Genomic DNA, 16345 nt, shown 5'->3' with positions numbered 1-16345 from the left:
AGCAACTAAAGCTCAAAATTTTGAATCATCCTCAATTTTGAGTATGAATGGCCTAACAAAAAATAGCTAGAGACCAAGGGCATGCTCTTGAATGTGGTCATCACAATTGGTGATATTCATTATACAATTCATACCATTTTGAGTACAAATGGCCCAACCAAAAGCCAGTTGAAACCAAGGGCATGCTCTTGGATGTGGTCATCACAATCAGTGATGTTCATTATACTATAATTTTTATTATGGCTGCTATGGAAATGAATGACTAACCTTTGTTATTGGGTAGACCATGGTTAAAGAGTGCCAAAGTATTGCATAACTCAGGGATCCAAGTAGATGACTAGGATATTGAAGTGACAATCTTGACTAATCTGATCAAGGTATCGAGTAGCTATCGACCCAAAGACTTGGAAGTGAATGATTAATTTCCATAGGACATTGAGTCCTATCTAATGGGAATGCATATTTTGCCTATTGTTGAGATAGCTCCTGTCCAAGTAGGTTTTGAATTGAAACAAAAGATTAAAGAACAACGCTAGAAGAACAAAAGCATTTGTATCATGAACATGTCACTGAAAAATGTGACTACGAAATGAGAACTAGATGAAGAGCCAAGGATGACTATTACTTAGCTTAGTTTTGGGGTCTCAGGCATTAAATCTAGGAACATCAAAGACACTATACACAATCCTAGTAAGTACAAATACGGTTGGTGACCAGCTCCATGCGGTGAAGAGTCTCTTTATGTAGTATAAGGATGTGTTTTCTTGGAGGTACACTGATTAATAGGGATTTGGTACCTTATGCTTGACTAATCTGCCAACAAAGGTATTACATGAATACAAACTATGCCAAGTAGGTCAAGGCAGAGCTCAATTAGTTAAGTAGGCTTCATCTATGCAATCGATTGGAGCAATTGGATATTTCCAATCACAGTTGTGCTCAAGAAGAATGGGAAGCTCTGAGTATGTGTTGATTACCAAAAGATCAATGCTTAGACAGATCCAATTTCAGAAACTACTTATCCACCAAGAGTGTGGATGCGTTGATGCGTATATCCATTGAGGGACCACCATTAAGTGAATTTGATTTCTCCAATGCAATTCAAATGTGGAAGAACAAGTCGACATATCTTCGGTGAAAGTGCGAGGTAAAGTATTTTATAATAATCGTATCAATGAAATCGCTTGTGCTTACTTACATATATACTAATATGTTTTATTATCATTACTAACATGTTTTCATGTGTGATTGTGTAGGTTGAGCGAAGATCATGACAAGTTTGCATATTGAACTCTCTCTCTCTCTCTCTCATGTGTAAATGTGATGTGTATGTGTGTGGGACTTAGGTATGATGTGTTGTGTTTGTGTAAGATTTAAATGAGTGGTTTTTCTTTATGTTTGATTGCTTGAATGTATGGTTTTTATTTGCTTAATCTAATTTAAAAAATTATAAACATATATGGCCAATGATGAAAAAAATTTTGGAGCCTCAGCTGGTTTTATTTGAGGATCTAATAGAAAAATCATATTTTATGATGTGTTTTGTACCATAGCTCCATCTTATTGTATACGACGTTGTTTTTTGTTCTTCTTATTTTGATCAGTCTTAAACATTAGCTTCTTAGTTATGTATAAGACTTGAGTATGTTTTAGATTGGTTTTGAAGGGATGTACTCTAGAGGATGGAATAATGGATGTGTAGTTGATGGGACTAACGTTGAGGTTCCTTTTCATTTGTGGCTGGACAAGAAGTAGGGAAACTGGATGAAGCTTACTTGAATTTCAATGAAGCACATAGCCAACTAGAAAGAGAAATGTCTACACATGGGAGTACCAACTTTGAGGGCTTGGGAATTAAAACTACCACTTCCCCAAAAGATGTTGTTAGGACCTTTGGTCTAGGAACTTTTACCTTGTGGAAGTATGAATTATGAGGACCATGATGCTGCTGTTTATGATGTTAGTTGTCCTTCTATGGATGCTGCTGGTAGCTTGTTAGCTCAAGCCCTCTATGAAAATCTTTTTGCAATATTCAGCTTTGTCTCCTACTGTGTGGAGAGATTTTCCAAGAAGACATTGTACAAATCCTGTGAAATAATAGAAGATCAACCTTTAACTTTTTTAAAAAAAAACTTGATTTTGGGAGTTGTACTATGGTACTCAATTTTTGCATGTCTCTTCCTCTTCTCTCTTCAATTTCTCTCTACTAGGGTAGATTCTCCTTCAATACCAAATTGGAAAGAAGCCTATCTATTTCTAAGTGTGGTTGGAAACTTTTGTATGCTTCCTTGCTTATGTTCTTTTGTGCATCAAGTGCGTATTACAAGATCTTATGAACGAGGGGAAAAAATAGTCTAGGTGTTGTTGAAGGAGCTAATAGTTCCACCAAGCTTGAGGGGCCAGTTGATTATTGCTTGCTTTGAGGTAACACCTTGAACTCTATGGGAGAATCCAAAAGACAAGGGCACAATCCATCATTCTTAAGATAAAGGCAAGAATGGTCTTGGATCGATATTTTATGTGGGTGCAACGCCTATGCAATGTCACTCAAATCCCCCTTCCCTACACAAGGAAGTGGAAGTGGACCATTTGGCAAGAGCTTGTAGGAATTTGATAACTAAGCCTTGCCCAAAATACTGGAAAGCCCACCTTGAGTTGAAAAGAAGAAGGGTTAAGCTCCATATAAGTGGAGGGCAAAGAACCCATAGCCAAAAACTCAAATGAGGCTGGTCAAGAATTAGGATATTCTTAACGAAGATAGTTAGCAAGACCAATGATAGAGACCATTGAGCTAGCAAATACAACCTCAATATTCAAATTTGAGAATTTTTTGACATAGAAACAACCATTTGTGCAATCTTTTGTAGAGCTTCTACCAAGTTTATGCCATAAATAGGAGAAACACCAAGTATATAAGTTATTCTGGTAAATGATGGAGACTAGTGTCTTACACCTAATCCTATGCTAGAAAACACCAAGCCTAGGTATACATATATTTTTCTAAAATGATGGAGACTAGTTTCTTAGACCTAAATCTACACCAAAAACTTTATCTAGGTTCACTGATGCTCAGTGTCTCAGCACTAGTGACATGTGAACAAGTAATCTTGAAATAAACACAAAATTTGGGGAGTGTTAACGATACTAAGTGTTCATTGCACCAAACATAGGTCAAATTATTACAATATTTGCATCCACCAATGGCCACACACCTGCAGGTAAGTCTTATATTGTCTATCTCAAATTGTTACAATATTTGCATCCACACACACCTACAAGTAAGTCTTATATTGTCTAGCTCCAATTCTAAGCACCTTTCTACTCCAAAATCTATCCTTCACCCTCCTATTGTGGTACTTTTGAGTGAGCTTCAATGGCTTTTTTTGGATTGTAGAATGATGCCACCAGGCACTATTTATATAGGGAATGGGATCCTCTATCGTTTGCTAGGAAAGCCTAACCTTGAGAGGGTTGACTAAACCTAGATCTAGCAAACCTTCTATGCTCCATTGACCCCCTTCTTTGGCCCACTACCTTTCCCTTGTCCTTGACTAATAATGCCTTCTTGGAAGACCCATCCAATCCAATAAGAGGCCCTAATTATTCCCTCATTTTCCCATTTTCTTGGCTCTTCATTAACAATGCTAGCCTAGGTTCTAACTTTTCCACTAGGGTTACTCAAATCCATTCCCAACTTGAATCTACAACTGAGAACATGTTTCCTATGTTATGATCCCGTATTGACATGAACATGGGAGCAAGGGAGGTAATCGCACTTCAAAACTTTGTAATGACATGATCCCATCTTGACATGATCTCATCTTAACATGAACGTGAATTACAAATTGAGGATTCACCTATCATAAAGCATTCATGCATCCACTATCTTTCATGACTTTTCATGAATCTTATATTCGGTTCAATAAAAGGATTCATGAAAGATCATATTCAATGATTTGATTCTTGAGAAATCTGATCATATGCAACGTTATATGTTTTTCTTTTTAAGTTCCACCTAAACCCTAAAAAACATGAATACAAAAAGTGGTGCATCAGTTATCATTCATCATGCATGCAATGTTTGAAAGAAAGGAATCAATCCTTAAGTGAATCTCACAATCACATGCATGGAAAAATTTAAACATAAACAATCAATCTCATATTTTTGCATGTCTGGATCGATTTAAACTAAAATAAAAAGAATTGATTCAAACGTTCATGCATTCATCATTCAATGTTCAAGCAACTTTCTCCCCGTTATAGAGTTAGCTCAAATGTCCACCTCTCAGTAAGTTACCCACTAGTATTATGATTAGTACCCAATTTATAAGGCTCCATATGAGAAGAAAGCATGATAGACACTGTGGATATCGGGAGGGTTCCTAGTCTAGATGTTAGACAGGGTCATAGTTTATGAATCAAATGGTTTTGAGAAGGCATTTGTGGACTTGACATTTAGTCGAGTGGGATAGAGCTTGCTACCTGCCTTAAGGTTAGGTTTGGGGAGAGTTAGCCCCTCTAAGAAGCAGGGGGTCTGAGGTTACAATAGCCCCCCCAGCAACTTCTAAAGGATTGGTAGGCGGCTAGTATGACTGACCCGCTAAAAGGCAAAGCTTTTGCAATGCATTTTCTCCTCTTTGGTCCCCCCAGCAACTTTTAAAGGATTGGTAGGCGGCTAGTATGACTGACCCGCTAAAAGGCGAAGCTTTTGCAATGCATTTTCTCCTCTTTGGTCCAAAGACCAAGGAAGAAAGCAACATTGCAACAGAAGTGCAATCATAATGCTCTTTGAACCCAACCTGATCTAAAGATCTAACAAAGCAAGGGTTCTAAAATTACACTTCTAAATACCTAAAACACATACACATCAACATTTAAGAGGCCATGATAACAAACTTTTGTACCAGAAGCCTATATGCTATCGATATATAAAGTTATACTACTAAGCTTATATCGCTAGGCTTATATTGCTAGGCTTATATTGGCGGTATGTTTTCTAGCTTCCAGGCCATCATTAAACACACCATGATTTCCCATTGCTAGCATGATTTTGTGATCACGCTAGTTAACAACATAAAAGTTTATCCAATTATGTGATTTGGAGATCCTTGACTAAGATGTGTCATAGGCTCACCCAGTCATTATCTTGGACATTATTATCTATTCATGTCGTATCTTTACAAATACCCACCTGGGCAATCCATATAGACCATGTTTATGCCCATGTGGCTTTACAACATGACCACATGGTAGTCCTATCATACACATACCTACTATAGGTGTGAAGCTCTTGGTGCACCCTCATTTAGGACTCAAGGTCAAATTTTGACTCTTCAAGTCTAGCATCTTACTCAATGACTCACGGGGTACCAACACTCCTTCAAATGGGTAATGCTCCATCACCCTCCATATAAGAGCTACTTGGAGCATGCCAAAGAAATTTTTGTGTCCATGTTAAACCTTCTACATAACTAGTGCCCCTGGTCCCCCTAAGGTCCTGCTTTACATTGTACTAAAACAAGTACAGTCATAACACCACGCAAGCGTTTGTGAGGTCAAAGGTGGTGTTTGACTAATGGGGAGGTCCCAAATGGAAGTCTAATCCTCACTTTCTATTTGCATGACAGTGCATGTCAATCATCATCACAAACTTGCCAAAGTCTTTAAGATGCCTAGCCACCTCCAATAAGGCACTATCAAACAAACACCAAGCATATTGGCTATGTTCTTGTAGAAGGCGATAGTCAATGAATAGCTAGATGATGCCTTTCTTGCTACATTATTGGTGGAAGGAGTGATTAAAGGCTTGGTTGAAGAGGATAGAGGATGCTTGCATGAAATGGAGAGAGACCCAATTAGCCCAAGAAGGTTGTCTATCTTCGAGAATATTAAAAGAAAGCATAAGAGAGAAGCAGTGGATAGGATGTAGGATGTGCATGGGAATGTGACCATCAAGCTTTGTATATTGTAGATGCACTTAATTCTGAGCTGAGTGTGATCCAAGTTTGCTTGATGCATGCGAAAAAGGTGTAAGGATATTCCATATATGATATATTGCGACTAGAGTGAGCATGCTCAAAGAGCCACCATAAGAAGGTCTTTTATTAAAAGAGGAAATGTAGGTGAAACGAGTTGGAAATCTAGGAGGCCCTTATGAGCATAGAGTTGGAGAAATCCCTTGAGCCTCTAATTACAAGATGTACTTCGAATCATCTTGAAACACTAAGCAAATATATGCTATGACCTTGGAGAACTTGTTTGTGTATTCTTCCATAGACAATCTTGCCTTCCTTAAATCCTCTATTACAATTTTGTGTGCTTCAATAAATGATGTCCGTTAATGCCCCCAAATATACATCTCTCTAATTGTATGGAGACAACATATACTTGTTTTCTCATCATGCCCATATCTTGTCTCAAACAAAGTACCTTAAAAAATCAGGTCACTATTCTTGAAGTCCTCAAATGATTGAAATAGATCTTCATGTCTGTTGAAAGTGATGTCTTTCAATTAAGGATCATCATTTTGAGATCCCTTAAAACATGAGACATAAAGTGATATTGGTTGCTGAAGGTGCTTTTTGTGTCCTTGCTACAACCTCATGTTTTTATTGAGAAAACCATTCATCAATCCTTCTTTACTCCCACAAAGACCTGAAATAGAAGAGGATTATGGAATTCATCATCTTCTGCTTCTTTACCTCCCTCTTCTTTTTCATTTGATTCCTCAACTTCCCTTAATTTTGTGGCACTTTGGTCCATAAAACTTGTTATTTTGGTCCATTCTTAGGTAAAGGCTTGGCTACCTCACAACCAATTCACTTAGATGTATTTGGTCTCCTATGTATAGGAGTTATCTCTTGCACATTTCCACTCCTCTTTTTCCTATCACAATCGTTGCATATTTTCAATGCTCTTGCCACTTTCAATTACTTGAAATCTTTGTTCATTTTCACTAATCTCGTCTCTTTCTCCACTTGGAAATGCCTTATATATAGCTTTGAGAGACTTTAAGCCATTAGATATTTGTGAAAAACTTCAAGAATACTAAATTAGATCATTGGGTCTCAATTTATGGTACATTTCAAACCTAATGTTTCTACAAGTTGTCTTCATGGTGCACCTGGAAGATCCATCTCCATGTCTAAGACCCCACCATATTTCTAAAACTCTCAAAACTATACAATGGCTTGTTTTTGTTAAATTCTCCATAAAAAACACTTGTTTCTATTCATAAGAATGTACCAACCATGACTAATGAATTTGGTGGTCAAGCTTGTTATTTCTTGACTTTGGTCTACCATTTTCAACAATAATGACAACCAAAATTAGTTTAAAAATAAAAGTGAAGATAACTCCTTTTTTTAAATTGATACTAATTCTTTTTCCAAATAAAATTAAAAAAATCATATTTTAATTCCAAATAAATAAAATGATAATTATTTTTTAAACAATATAGAAGAGGGCTCAACGTTAGAGGAGTAGGCAAGAGGGGGTAGGACGGTGGGAAGGACAAGCTAGAATGGGGAAAGGAGGGAGAGAGGATGAGTGGAGAGGAGGAGAAGGGAGTGAGGAAAAGAAAAGGAAGAGGAAAGGAAGGGAGGGGGAAAGAAGGGGAAGAGAAAAGGGAGGGGAGAGAAAGGTGAGGGGGATGTTGGATAATGGGAAGATGGGTAGAGGAGGAGTCTAGAGAGTAGAAGTGGGTGAGGAGCCTAGAGAGAAGAAGGGGGGAGCGAAAAAGGTAAGGTGGAGGCCAAGAAAAGGTGTTGCAATACCTTGGCGGGAGAGGCCAGGGAAAGGTGAGAGCGAGGGTACAGGTGAGGCTATGTGAGGGGAGGGCAAAACACTTAAGAAGAGGCTATGGGAAGCTAATGGTTAGGCTAGGTGAGGGAAGGGAAAGTTGTTGCACACACACAACACCTTGGGGAGAGGCCAGAGGAAGGTGAGGATGAGGATGAATCTTAGGTAAGCAAGGGAAAGTGATTGCACACACAACACCTTAGGGAGAGGCCATAGGAAGTTGAGGGTAAGGGTGAGTCTTAGTGAAGGGAGGACAATGTGTTGCACTTGCAACACAAGCCAGGGGCTGGTGAGGGTGAGTCTAGGGGAAGGTGACATTGAGGCAAAGAAGGAGTTGTAATGTGAGGGTGAGGCAATGATAGTATTGTAATGCAACACCTTGGAAGTGAAGGAAGTTGAGAGAAAGGAATGATACATTGAGGATTTCAATGAAGGCTAAGAAAGAGGAGGAAGAGCAAAAGAGGTTCCATAAAGGGGGAGGAGGATCACACAAGGAGGAGGAGAAAATGGTGAAGAAGAGAAGAGGAGGAAGCAGGGAAGGAGGAGGGAAAAGAGGACGAGGATTGGGAGAGGAATCAAGAGTGTGTAATGGGGAATGACCTGGTAGGGATGGTTATAAAAGGTATGGTAGGTTTTTCTTTTATGATTTTCACTCCAATTTTAGCTTTTAAACCTTTCTTCCTATGTTTCCCCCCCTTTTATAACAATTTCAGCCTTCTTTTACCTCCAACCTATTGCCGCTTTCAATTTTTACTGTAATCATGTACCAAATAAAATCTTACCCTAACTTGTTGCATGTTATAAGAAAAAATCAAAAGCATGCTACAAGTGAGTTCCTTCTAAGTAGTTGCATAAGCAAGATCTATACAAAAAGATTTTGAAAAAGATTTTCAAAACATAAAATCTATTTTCCCTTCCTTCATCCAAGGTGTTGCACATGCAATACCTTTTGCAGAACTAAAGTCCTCAATTTGCATGAAAAATAATCACTTTGGAGGAGCATTTGATTGTTGCATTGTATGCAAGAAATGAATTGGAAGGATTTGGAGAAAAACATAGTACGGATCCCACAATGGTTTGTTAATTTCAATGTTGTGGTAAGGAAATATGTGTGTAATAGTTACCAATGTGCTTCACCCTAAAACACCATGGAGATATCCACATTGAGACTTTGAAATATTGGAAGATTTTAATACAAGGTCAAGTTAAGGTCTCCAGCACAAAGAACCCTTGGTCAATTGAGAAGGAATTGTAACTAAATCTTATCTACATGATATCCAAGAATCATATTGGAGAAGTATTGGCATAAATGGAAAATTCAAAGGCTATGTTCAAAATTATCCTTGCAATGTAGAGGTAACAAAGCTCACATGGTAAGGCATCTTTGAGAGGAACACAATTGACATTTATTCACCTTTGGAAGTTCACAATACTATTAGATGGAAAGTGGAAGAATTTGTCTAAAGCAACATTTGATGTAGTGGAAGATAGAAGGAGCTTATCATGGAGAATATGACTGTACAAAAGAGTTCTAAATCCATGTCAATGTGTGGGAATATGAAGTCTATAATAGTGATGTGATCACAAGTAGTGAAGACATTTAAAATTCTAGAAGGATGTTCTTATAAGGATTAGAGGCATGGCTTGTGTTGAATGTGATAGCATGATCATCCGTATAGAAGACATATCTTGCCTTGAAAAGAACTCAAAAAGGAGACCATATATGCACGTACTAGCGAGATTGGCACTACTCTTCTCATTATATTGGAGGATGTAGATACTAGAGCAATCAAGTATGGAGAGATAGTTCATTATAATACAATATTAGGGACCTTCGGTGATTGATTGGCACCAATCACTCCATGTTTAAGATTACCATTTCCAAGGTTTACAAAGCATCAAATAGTCATGCGGATTTATCAACATTTACTTTTATGGATGAAGAATCAAAACATAGGCGTTCAAGGGATAATCTATTCATGAGCAACAAAAGAAAGTCGATACATTCAAAAATGCCTTCAAATCATGGCACCAACCTAAGAAAATGGCTAGGAATTCCCAGTTTTACCTAACCACAATCTTGTATCTCAATGTGTTCTTTTTCCTGTGTTGACCACCCACAAAACTAAATAGTGGAGGGTACCCTCCTAGTAAATAAAAAATTATTGCAAACTTTAATACACTTGGGCCTCACAATTTCATAAGAGATATAGTTTGCATATATGCCTCAATGACTCTAAAACATGAATGAATCAATATCACTATTACAAGAGTCTCAAGGGTGACCAAATTTATAGCATAATGAATATATTTTGTCTTGCAATATCCAATCTTAAAATTTTCATGTAGGGCATTGATCAAACCTTGGAGAAGATGTAGAATGACAACCATATATTAATTGATCTTGGAGATTCATGCTCAAGAGAGAATGATAAGTTTTAGGTTGGAAGAAATGAATTAAAATTTACGATATGACCTTGCAATTTTGACAAATATAGTATTATAAAATTCTCTCTACTTGACCATTTTTAGTATAAAACAAGGTGGGAAAACCACTACGGTCCTGCTTTTACTGAAAGTAAGAGTAGTTCAACTTTCACTTAAATGCTAAAAAATGATTAACCCTCTTTTGTGAAAGCTAAAGGAGTTTCCTACTCCAAACACACGTGATGCACATACCAAGAATATGACCTGCAGGATTACCCATCCTTGGGTATCCAATGCTTTGAGTGGGAAGTTTTCGGAACTATGTTTCTTCAATGGAGTACTCAGCTTTGATAACAAATACCTTAAAAAACCTCTTTCTGTTGAACTTTATGAGGCTGTCAAGGTAACATATCATTATTCATGATCAACTTTTTGAAGTGGGCCAGCTTGAACAAAAACAAAGGAATAGAGGGAAAACGGGCCACATTAGTGAAAAAATCAACCACTTGTATAGACCCTTAAGAGGTCCAACAAGGGAACCCATAATAAATGGGGACCAACCTTCCATATTGGATTGGTTATTAGCGTGGCTCATGTATTTATTGGCAAGAACCCTTCCATAACCAAGGTGAGGGTGGGTGGCATTGTTCGTGCAGAACTATATACAATGAACTTGCAACATTTTCATTACACAAGGTAGCCCATAGAAGGTTTTGGGTTTTCTCAACCCTCATGAAGCCACTTGGCCGCCTTGCACAAAGCCACTTGGCAACTTTATTAGGAAGAGCTTTTTTAAAAGCTCTAGCTTTTCTTCTCTTAGGTTCATAAATATCTTGGCCTTATCTTCGCCTTTAAAATAGTGTTCAATATAATAAATGTCTCTTTAACTTTTAAAACACGTTCAATTAGTTCCAAAGTTCTTCAAACTTAAAAAGATTTAAGAGTTGCAAATTTTCATCTTCATGAAGAGTTTCTGGTCATCAGAAGAATTTTGGAAATCATGATGGCAAGTCATGCCCTACTGCTTCTTGCACTCGCTCTAGATTAGTGTCGTAGCCCTGCACCGTACTTTTGCTTCTCCTTCCCAACTTCCTAATGTGCAACAACTTTGCTTTCATCTTTTGGGTTAGAAACTCATGCAGATGTGCTTCGACTAATTTGCCTCCCAAACCTCCTTCCTTGCCAATCGTTGGCCACCTCCATTTGATTAGAAACCCTCCACACCAGTCCCTTCAGAGTCTCTCTAGAACTCATGGTCCTTTGATGAGCCTACGCTTGGGTACCGTCTCCGTTATTGTTGCTTCTACCATTGACATTGGCTAGAGAAATCCAATGACCTTAACTTCGCTTCTTGACCCCGATTCACAACAACAATATATTGTTGCTTCGACTACATGGATATCACCACCTTTATCACATAGTTTGGAAGTTTTTGTGCTTTCATTTGGAAGGATGGGCTATGGAAAAATTTAGTGATGATAGTCTTGCGGACTGGATGAGTTGAAGGGCAAGGATTGGGCTGTAAGCTATGGATGAATGGATTGATTTGCAAGGCTATGTAAAATGCATAAAGTTCAAAGGGAAAAGTTTGAAATAAATCCTCCAAGAGCTTATCGACAGGAGGCACAAATAGAGAAAAGGGGATATTTTAAATGTACAAGCATGATAACTATAATTATTTGCAATACATGTATACATTAGTGCTGGGGTCGCGTTTGAACTTCGGTAACGATCGGAATGGACTACTTAGATTGAAGGTGACGAATTGAGAAAAAGGCCAAAAAAACCACCATCATTTTTTACCCTTTTCTCAGTTCTTAGTCCAGAGAAAAAAGAGTTGAGAAAGGCATGATAGAGCCAAAAGGATGGAGGCAAAGGGCACTTGGTCTTGAGAAGAAGCCATGATAAGGGATTTTCTGAGGAGGGCTAATTAGCTATTGCTTAATCATCGCTTTGCATCAGGTACGAAGGCACAATTGGTTCATTATCGCTTTGCATGCACATTTAGAGAATTGACTATTGCTCTAACTTTGCTCTTGCATATTGTAAATATCTTTGTGCTTCTTGATTGTGTCACACATTACAAGATTGAACTGGACATCATCGACCTTGTCTTACAATGTTTCATTACACACTCTTACCACCTGACAAACATTCGAAAATATAATTTTCTGTCGTCGACTATTACACTATTCAGAACCGATGGACCAATGGATCATTACACCCATACACCACGAGGGAAGGGCCCGTCCTTGAGCACCGCCTCTCCAACCACACACTATGTGGCTGTATTTTAATTTACTTTACACACACGCGCACGCGCACGCGTGCACACGCACACATTACTTGCAGACATCATCGACCTTGTCTTACAATGTTTCATTACACACTCTTACCACCTGACAAACATTCGAAAATATAATTTTCTGTCGTCGACTATTACACTATTCAGAACCGATGGACCAATGGATCATTACACCCATACACCACGAGGGAAGGGCCCGTCCTTGAGCACCGCCTCTCCAACCACACACTATGTGGCTGTATTTTAATTTACTTTACACACACGCGCACGCGCACGCGTGCACACACACACATTACTTGCAATATGGAAAAAAGTATATGTTAAATCAATTAAACTTCTATATTGATGATTCCTCTCTTTTCATGCATGTTCTCGATGCGAGCGAACATTTGGAGTCAACAAAGAAGATAGCCAAATTGGATGTAAGATCGAAGGATGACGACAACGTTATATAGACTGTACATCATTGATAAATTATAAGCTCTTTGAGCATATCTTGAATCATGTCTTTGTTGGGCTTCAATGCCCAAAAGACACAAATATTTTAGCATCAAAAAATCAATAATAAAGCACCAACCTTGACATTTGCAAGGAGGATCGGGTCCTAATGGACCCTCTGTCGTGTCTCATGTCCATAATTTTATCGTGGGAAGCGCTCATGAATGAAGGATACAATGACCTTTAAGTGAACCCGGCCGGGGTCATCGAATAAATATTATTTTCAACATAAAAGGGTCTTCTTCTATCCCCTAATTTTGCAATTACATAAATGTGAACTTTGATATAGGCAATACATAAACACAACTCCATCATTTTTTATGTGGGAACATTAAAAAAGTCTTGTTTTATTGACAAACTTTACAATTGCATGAATGTGAACGAGTAATTCAATCAGGTCTCAAGTACTAATTCAAACGGACACAAAGTAGCTTGCCCTAGGTCAATGCCACTTACTAGTTTGAACCACGCCTTGTGCAATACCCACTTATAAAAAATGTTTTCTCAAATTTGTAAGATCTACAAAATTATAAGCGATTCAGTTATATATTAGCTAAAGATATTTAATCATTCATAAGGCCTGCCCAAGATAAAAAAAGTAAACAAAAAGGAATCCACTAGAAATGGTGTGGAGGAAGCCTTGAGGAGATAAAAGGGGGGGGGGGGGGAGAGAGAGAGAGAGAGAGAGAAGTGAGGGTGTGGGAGAAAAGGTGGAGATTGTGTGTGAAAAGATTTGAGGAGATAAAGAAGGGAAGAGAGAGAGAGAGAGAGAGAAATCAACCACTTTAAAGTCTTCTTGAAGTCCAATGAAGAAAAGCCATTAGGAAAAATGCGCTTCCAAAAAATTAAAAAAATGCCTAATTTTTGGTTTCCCAAAATTGCATCATTGCTAAGGCTACCCAAAGGGCAGGCCAAAAATCTGCAAATTCTCAAGACGTTAAAATTTTTGAAACTCCAAGGTTTGTGATTAGTTGAGAAATTTGTTTTTGTGAATACTCGTGGCCCGTGGGTGGAGTGGAGCTTGCCTATTGTTGAGAATCGAGATTTGTGTGGTAGAAGCACGTGCACGTTTTTTGACTCAATATGAGGACGTGGCGTTGACAGCGTCTTGGTGTCGCGTTCATGGAAGCGCGGCTATGGCATTTGGGCGCCCCTCTTATTCTCAAGCTCCTCTTCTGAAACCCTCCAGCCAGATTGTTCTGCACGTTTCCACCGTATTCGACGCAATTTCATTTACAACAACATACTCTAGAGCACGCGCGTCCACGACCTGTATTTTCAGACAACATCCTTCTTCTTGATGCCCGATTCGGCTGTGCTGATCTTATGCTTGTCCTGGGCTTTTTGTTGGTATGCAGCTAATGGCGGGATGGATAAGGAGGGGAATAAGAGTCAGACTGAGGACTTTGTTTGGAAATCTGAAGGATAAAGTGGCCGTTGCGGGGGCTCGAGCAAGGAGTCGCTTCGCGAACTTGCATGTAGCCTTGATTTGCGCAACGAGCCATGAAGAGGCCCCGTCGAGCCAAAAGTATGTGCAATCTGTCCTGAGAGCAGGCACAGGCTCCCGACTGCGCATGTCGTACTGCATCCGATAGATTAAACAAGACAAAGAATTGGGCTGTGGCCTTGAAATGCCTTACACTGATTCACAACGGTCTTCGAAGTGGTAGTTTCATATTTCAGGACCAGCTTAGCTTTTACCCAGCAAGGGGGGGCCGAAATTACTTGAACCTCGCTAGTTTCAGGGATAAAAGCAGTCCCGTGGCTTGGGAAGCGTCTTCTTGGATTCGTTGGTACGCAAACTTCTTAGAACAACGGCTGATAACTTGTAGGATGGTGGGAAGTTCTTTTTCAGACTCTCAACGGAGTCACAGCAAACTTATTCCCGACAGAGTCTCTGCCTTGGAAAATAATGGCCTGGTGAGAGAGGTTTCGACGTTGGCCGATCTTTTGCAAGAAATTTGCAAGTGTCCTATGAAGGGAAGCGCGGCTAGGAATGAATTGGTAAAAGATGCCTTGCGATTCGTGATCCTGGACGGATTTAAGACGCAGGACGAGCTCAAAATCCGTTTAAGGGAAGTTTATCAGAGGCTTAATAGTTTGACGACTTTGGAAGTTTCGCGGTTTGTGCAAGTGTGCGAGAGGCTCTCCACGGAATCGGTGAGTTGGATCCATCTCATAGAGTCAGGCCTGGCTCTAAATTTGTTTGAGCCATCTCAATCTCCAGAGAAAGTTCTCTTCCTAGATTATGAGCTCACGGAGATGAAGGAAGCACTAAGGGATTCAGTATCTAGCGGGAAACATATGAGTCTTCCGAGTGGTTTGAGGGTTCTGTGTTAACCAGAATATATATTGCAGTCAGCTTATGATACGTGAGGTCAAAATTTGAATTGAGATGTATATATTTTAAATCCTTTTTGGGCTTCTTTGATCTTGATGAGAATTCAAGGGTGTTAGCTTTTTGGCTTGCCCTAGGCAAACGGAAAAATCAGAATTTTTAAAGTTTTTCTTACATGTGAACGATTTAGTGGTCCTGGTGTTCGTGTATTTAAGTGGTTGCATGCAATGTGCGATGGTTAACGAGAAGTTGCACATATAGCAGGTGCATTGAGATGCAAAGTCCCCTGCTGTCCAAGCAAAGTTTTAAGGAATGGCCGCAAGGATGTGTGCAGCCCCGTTTGACAGAGCTATAGGTCCGTGGTTTGCAATTTATTGTTGGTGTCCTGTGTTCCGTTGTTCGGTTCTCTCTTGGACGACGGGACATATTTACTACAATTTAGGAGCAACCTGCAGCGAACCGATTGGCCGGTGAAGGGTTGGAATGCCACAAACAGCTCGCGAGTCGCCATGCGATTGGGAGGGGATATTTTGTACAGCTCGTGGTCGTGTCTCAACCTTGGAGCTTCTAATGGTGAACTGACCGGAACTCTGTCAAATAGCTTCGTAATGCTCATAGAATTCAGGATGCTTGATCTGACCTCAAATAATATGGGGAAATTCCTGAAGTGCAAATTGTGGACCGTAGCGATGGTGGATTCATCGAGCAGATTCAAACCGAGCTAGGGAGTCTTGCCTACCTCGAGATTTTGGATCTTCGTAGAATCATTCCAAATGACTTTGGCAATTTGCAAAGCGTTTGTGTTCTCACTCTCATTGCCAATTTTTCAATCCAGAACAGTTCAGGAAACTGCATCCACTGCGACTTCTTGTACGTGTTTGCTTCCACCGCCCCCCTTTCCCGTGACCTCCCTTGCGTGTTTGCCTCACTCAGTCCCTCCACTTGACTTTACAAACCCTACACAATCCCTGCGTCTT

The 16345-nt window shown here is 39.3% G+C and overlaps 1 protein-coding gene across 1 annotated transcript; it reads left to right on the top strand.

Annotated features, from left to right (window-relative positions):
- The first annotated feature begins 14170 nt into the window (after nucleotides 1–14170).
- On the top strand, nucleotides 14171–15473 carry LOC147905052 (putative clathrin assembly protein At4g40080). Its single transcript, XM_087396650.1, is given in 3 exon segments — nucleotides 14171–14302; nucleotides 14389–14618; nucleotides 14620–15473. Coding segments are annotated over 2 exon segments (978 nt in total). The 5' UTR covers nucleotides 14171–14302; nucleotides 14389–14391; the 3' UTR covers nucleotides 15371–15473.
- The last annotated feature ends 872 nt before the right edge of the window (nucleotides 15474–16345 follow it).

Source organism: Dipteris shenzhenensis, chromosome 2, assembly GCF_047967505.1.
Source record: "Dipteris shenzhenensis isolate YYH24624 ecotype China chromosome 2, Dip_SZ_1.0, whole genome shotgun sequence".
Lineage (NCBI taxonomy): Eukaryota > Viridiplantae > Streptophyta > Polypodiopsida > Gleicheniales > Dipteridaceae > Dipteris > Dipteris shenzhenensis.
The sequence above is the reverse complement of the archived record's forward strand: the minus strand, read 5'-3'. Positions and strand labels throughout refer to the sequence as shown.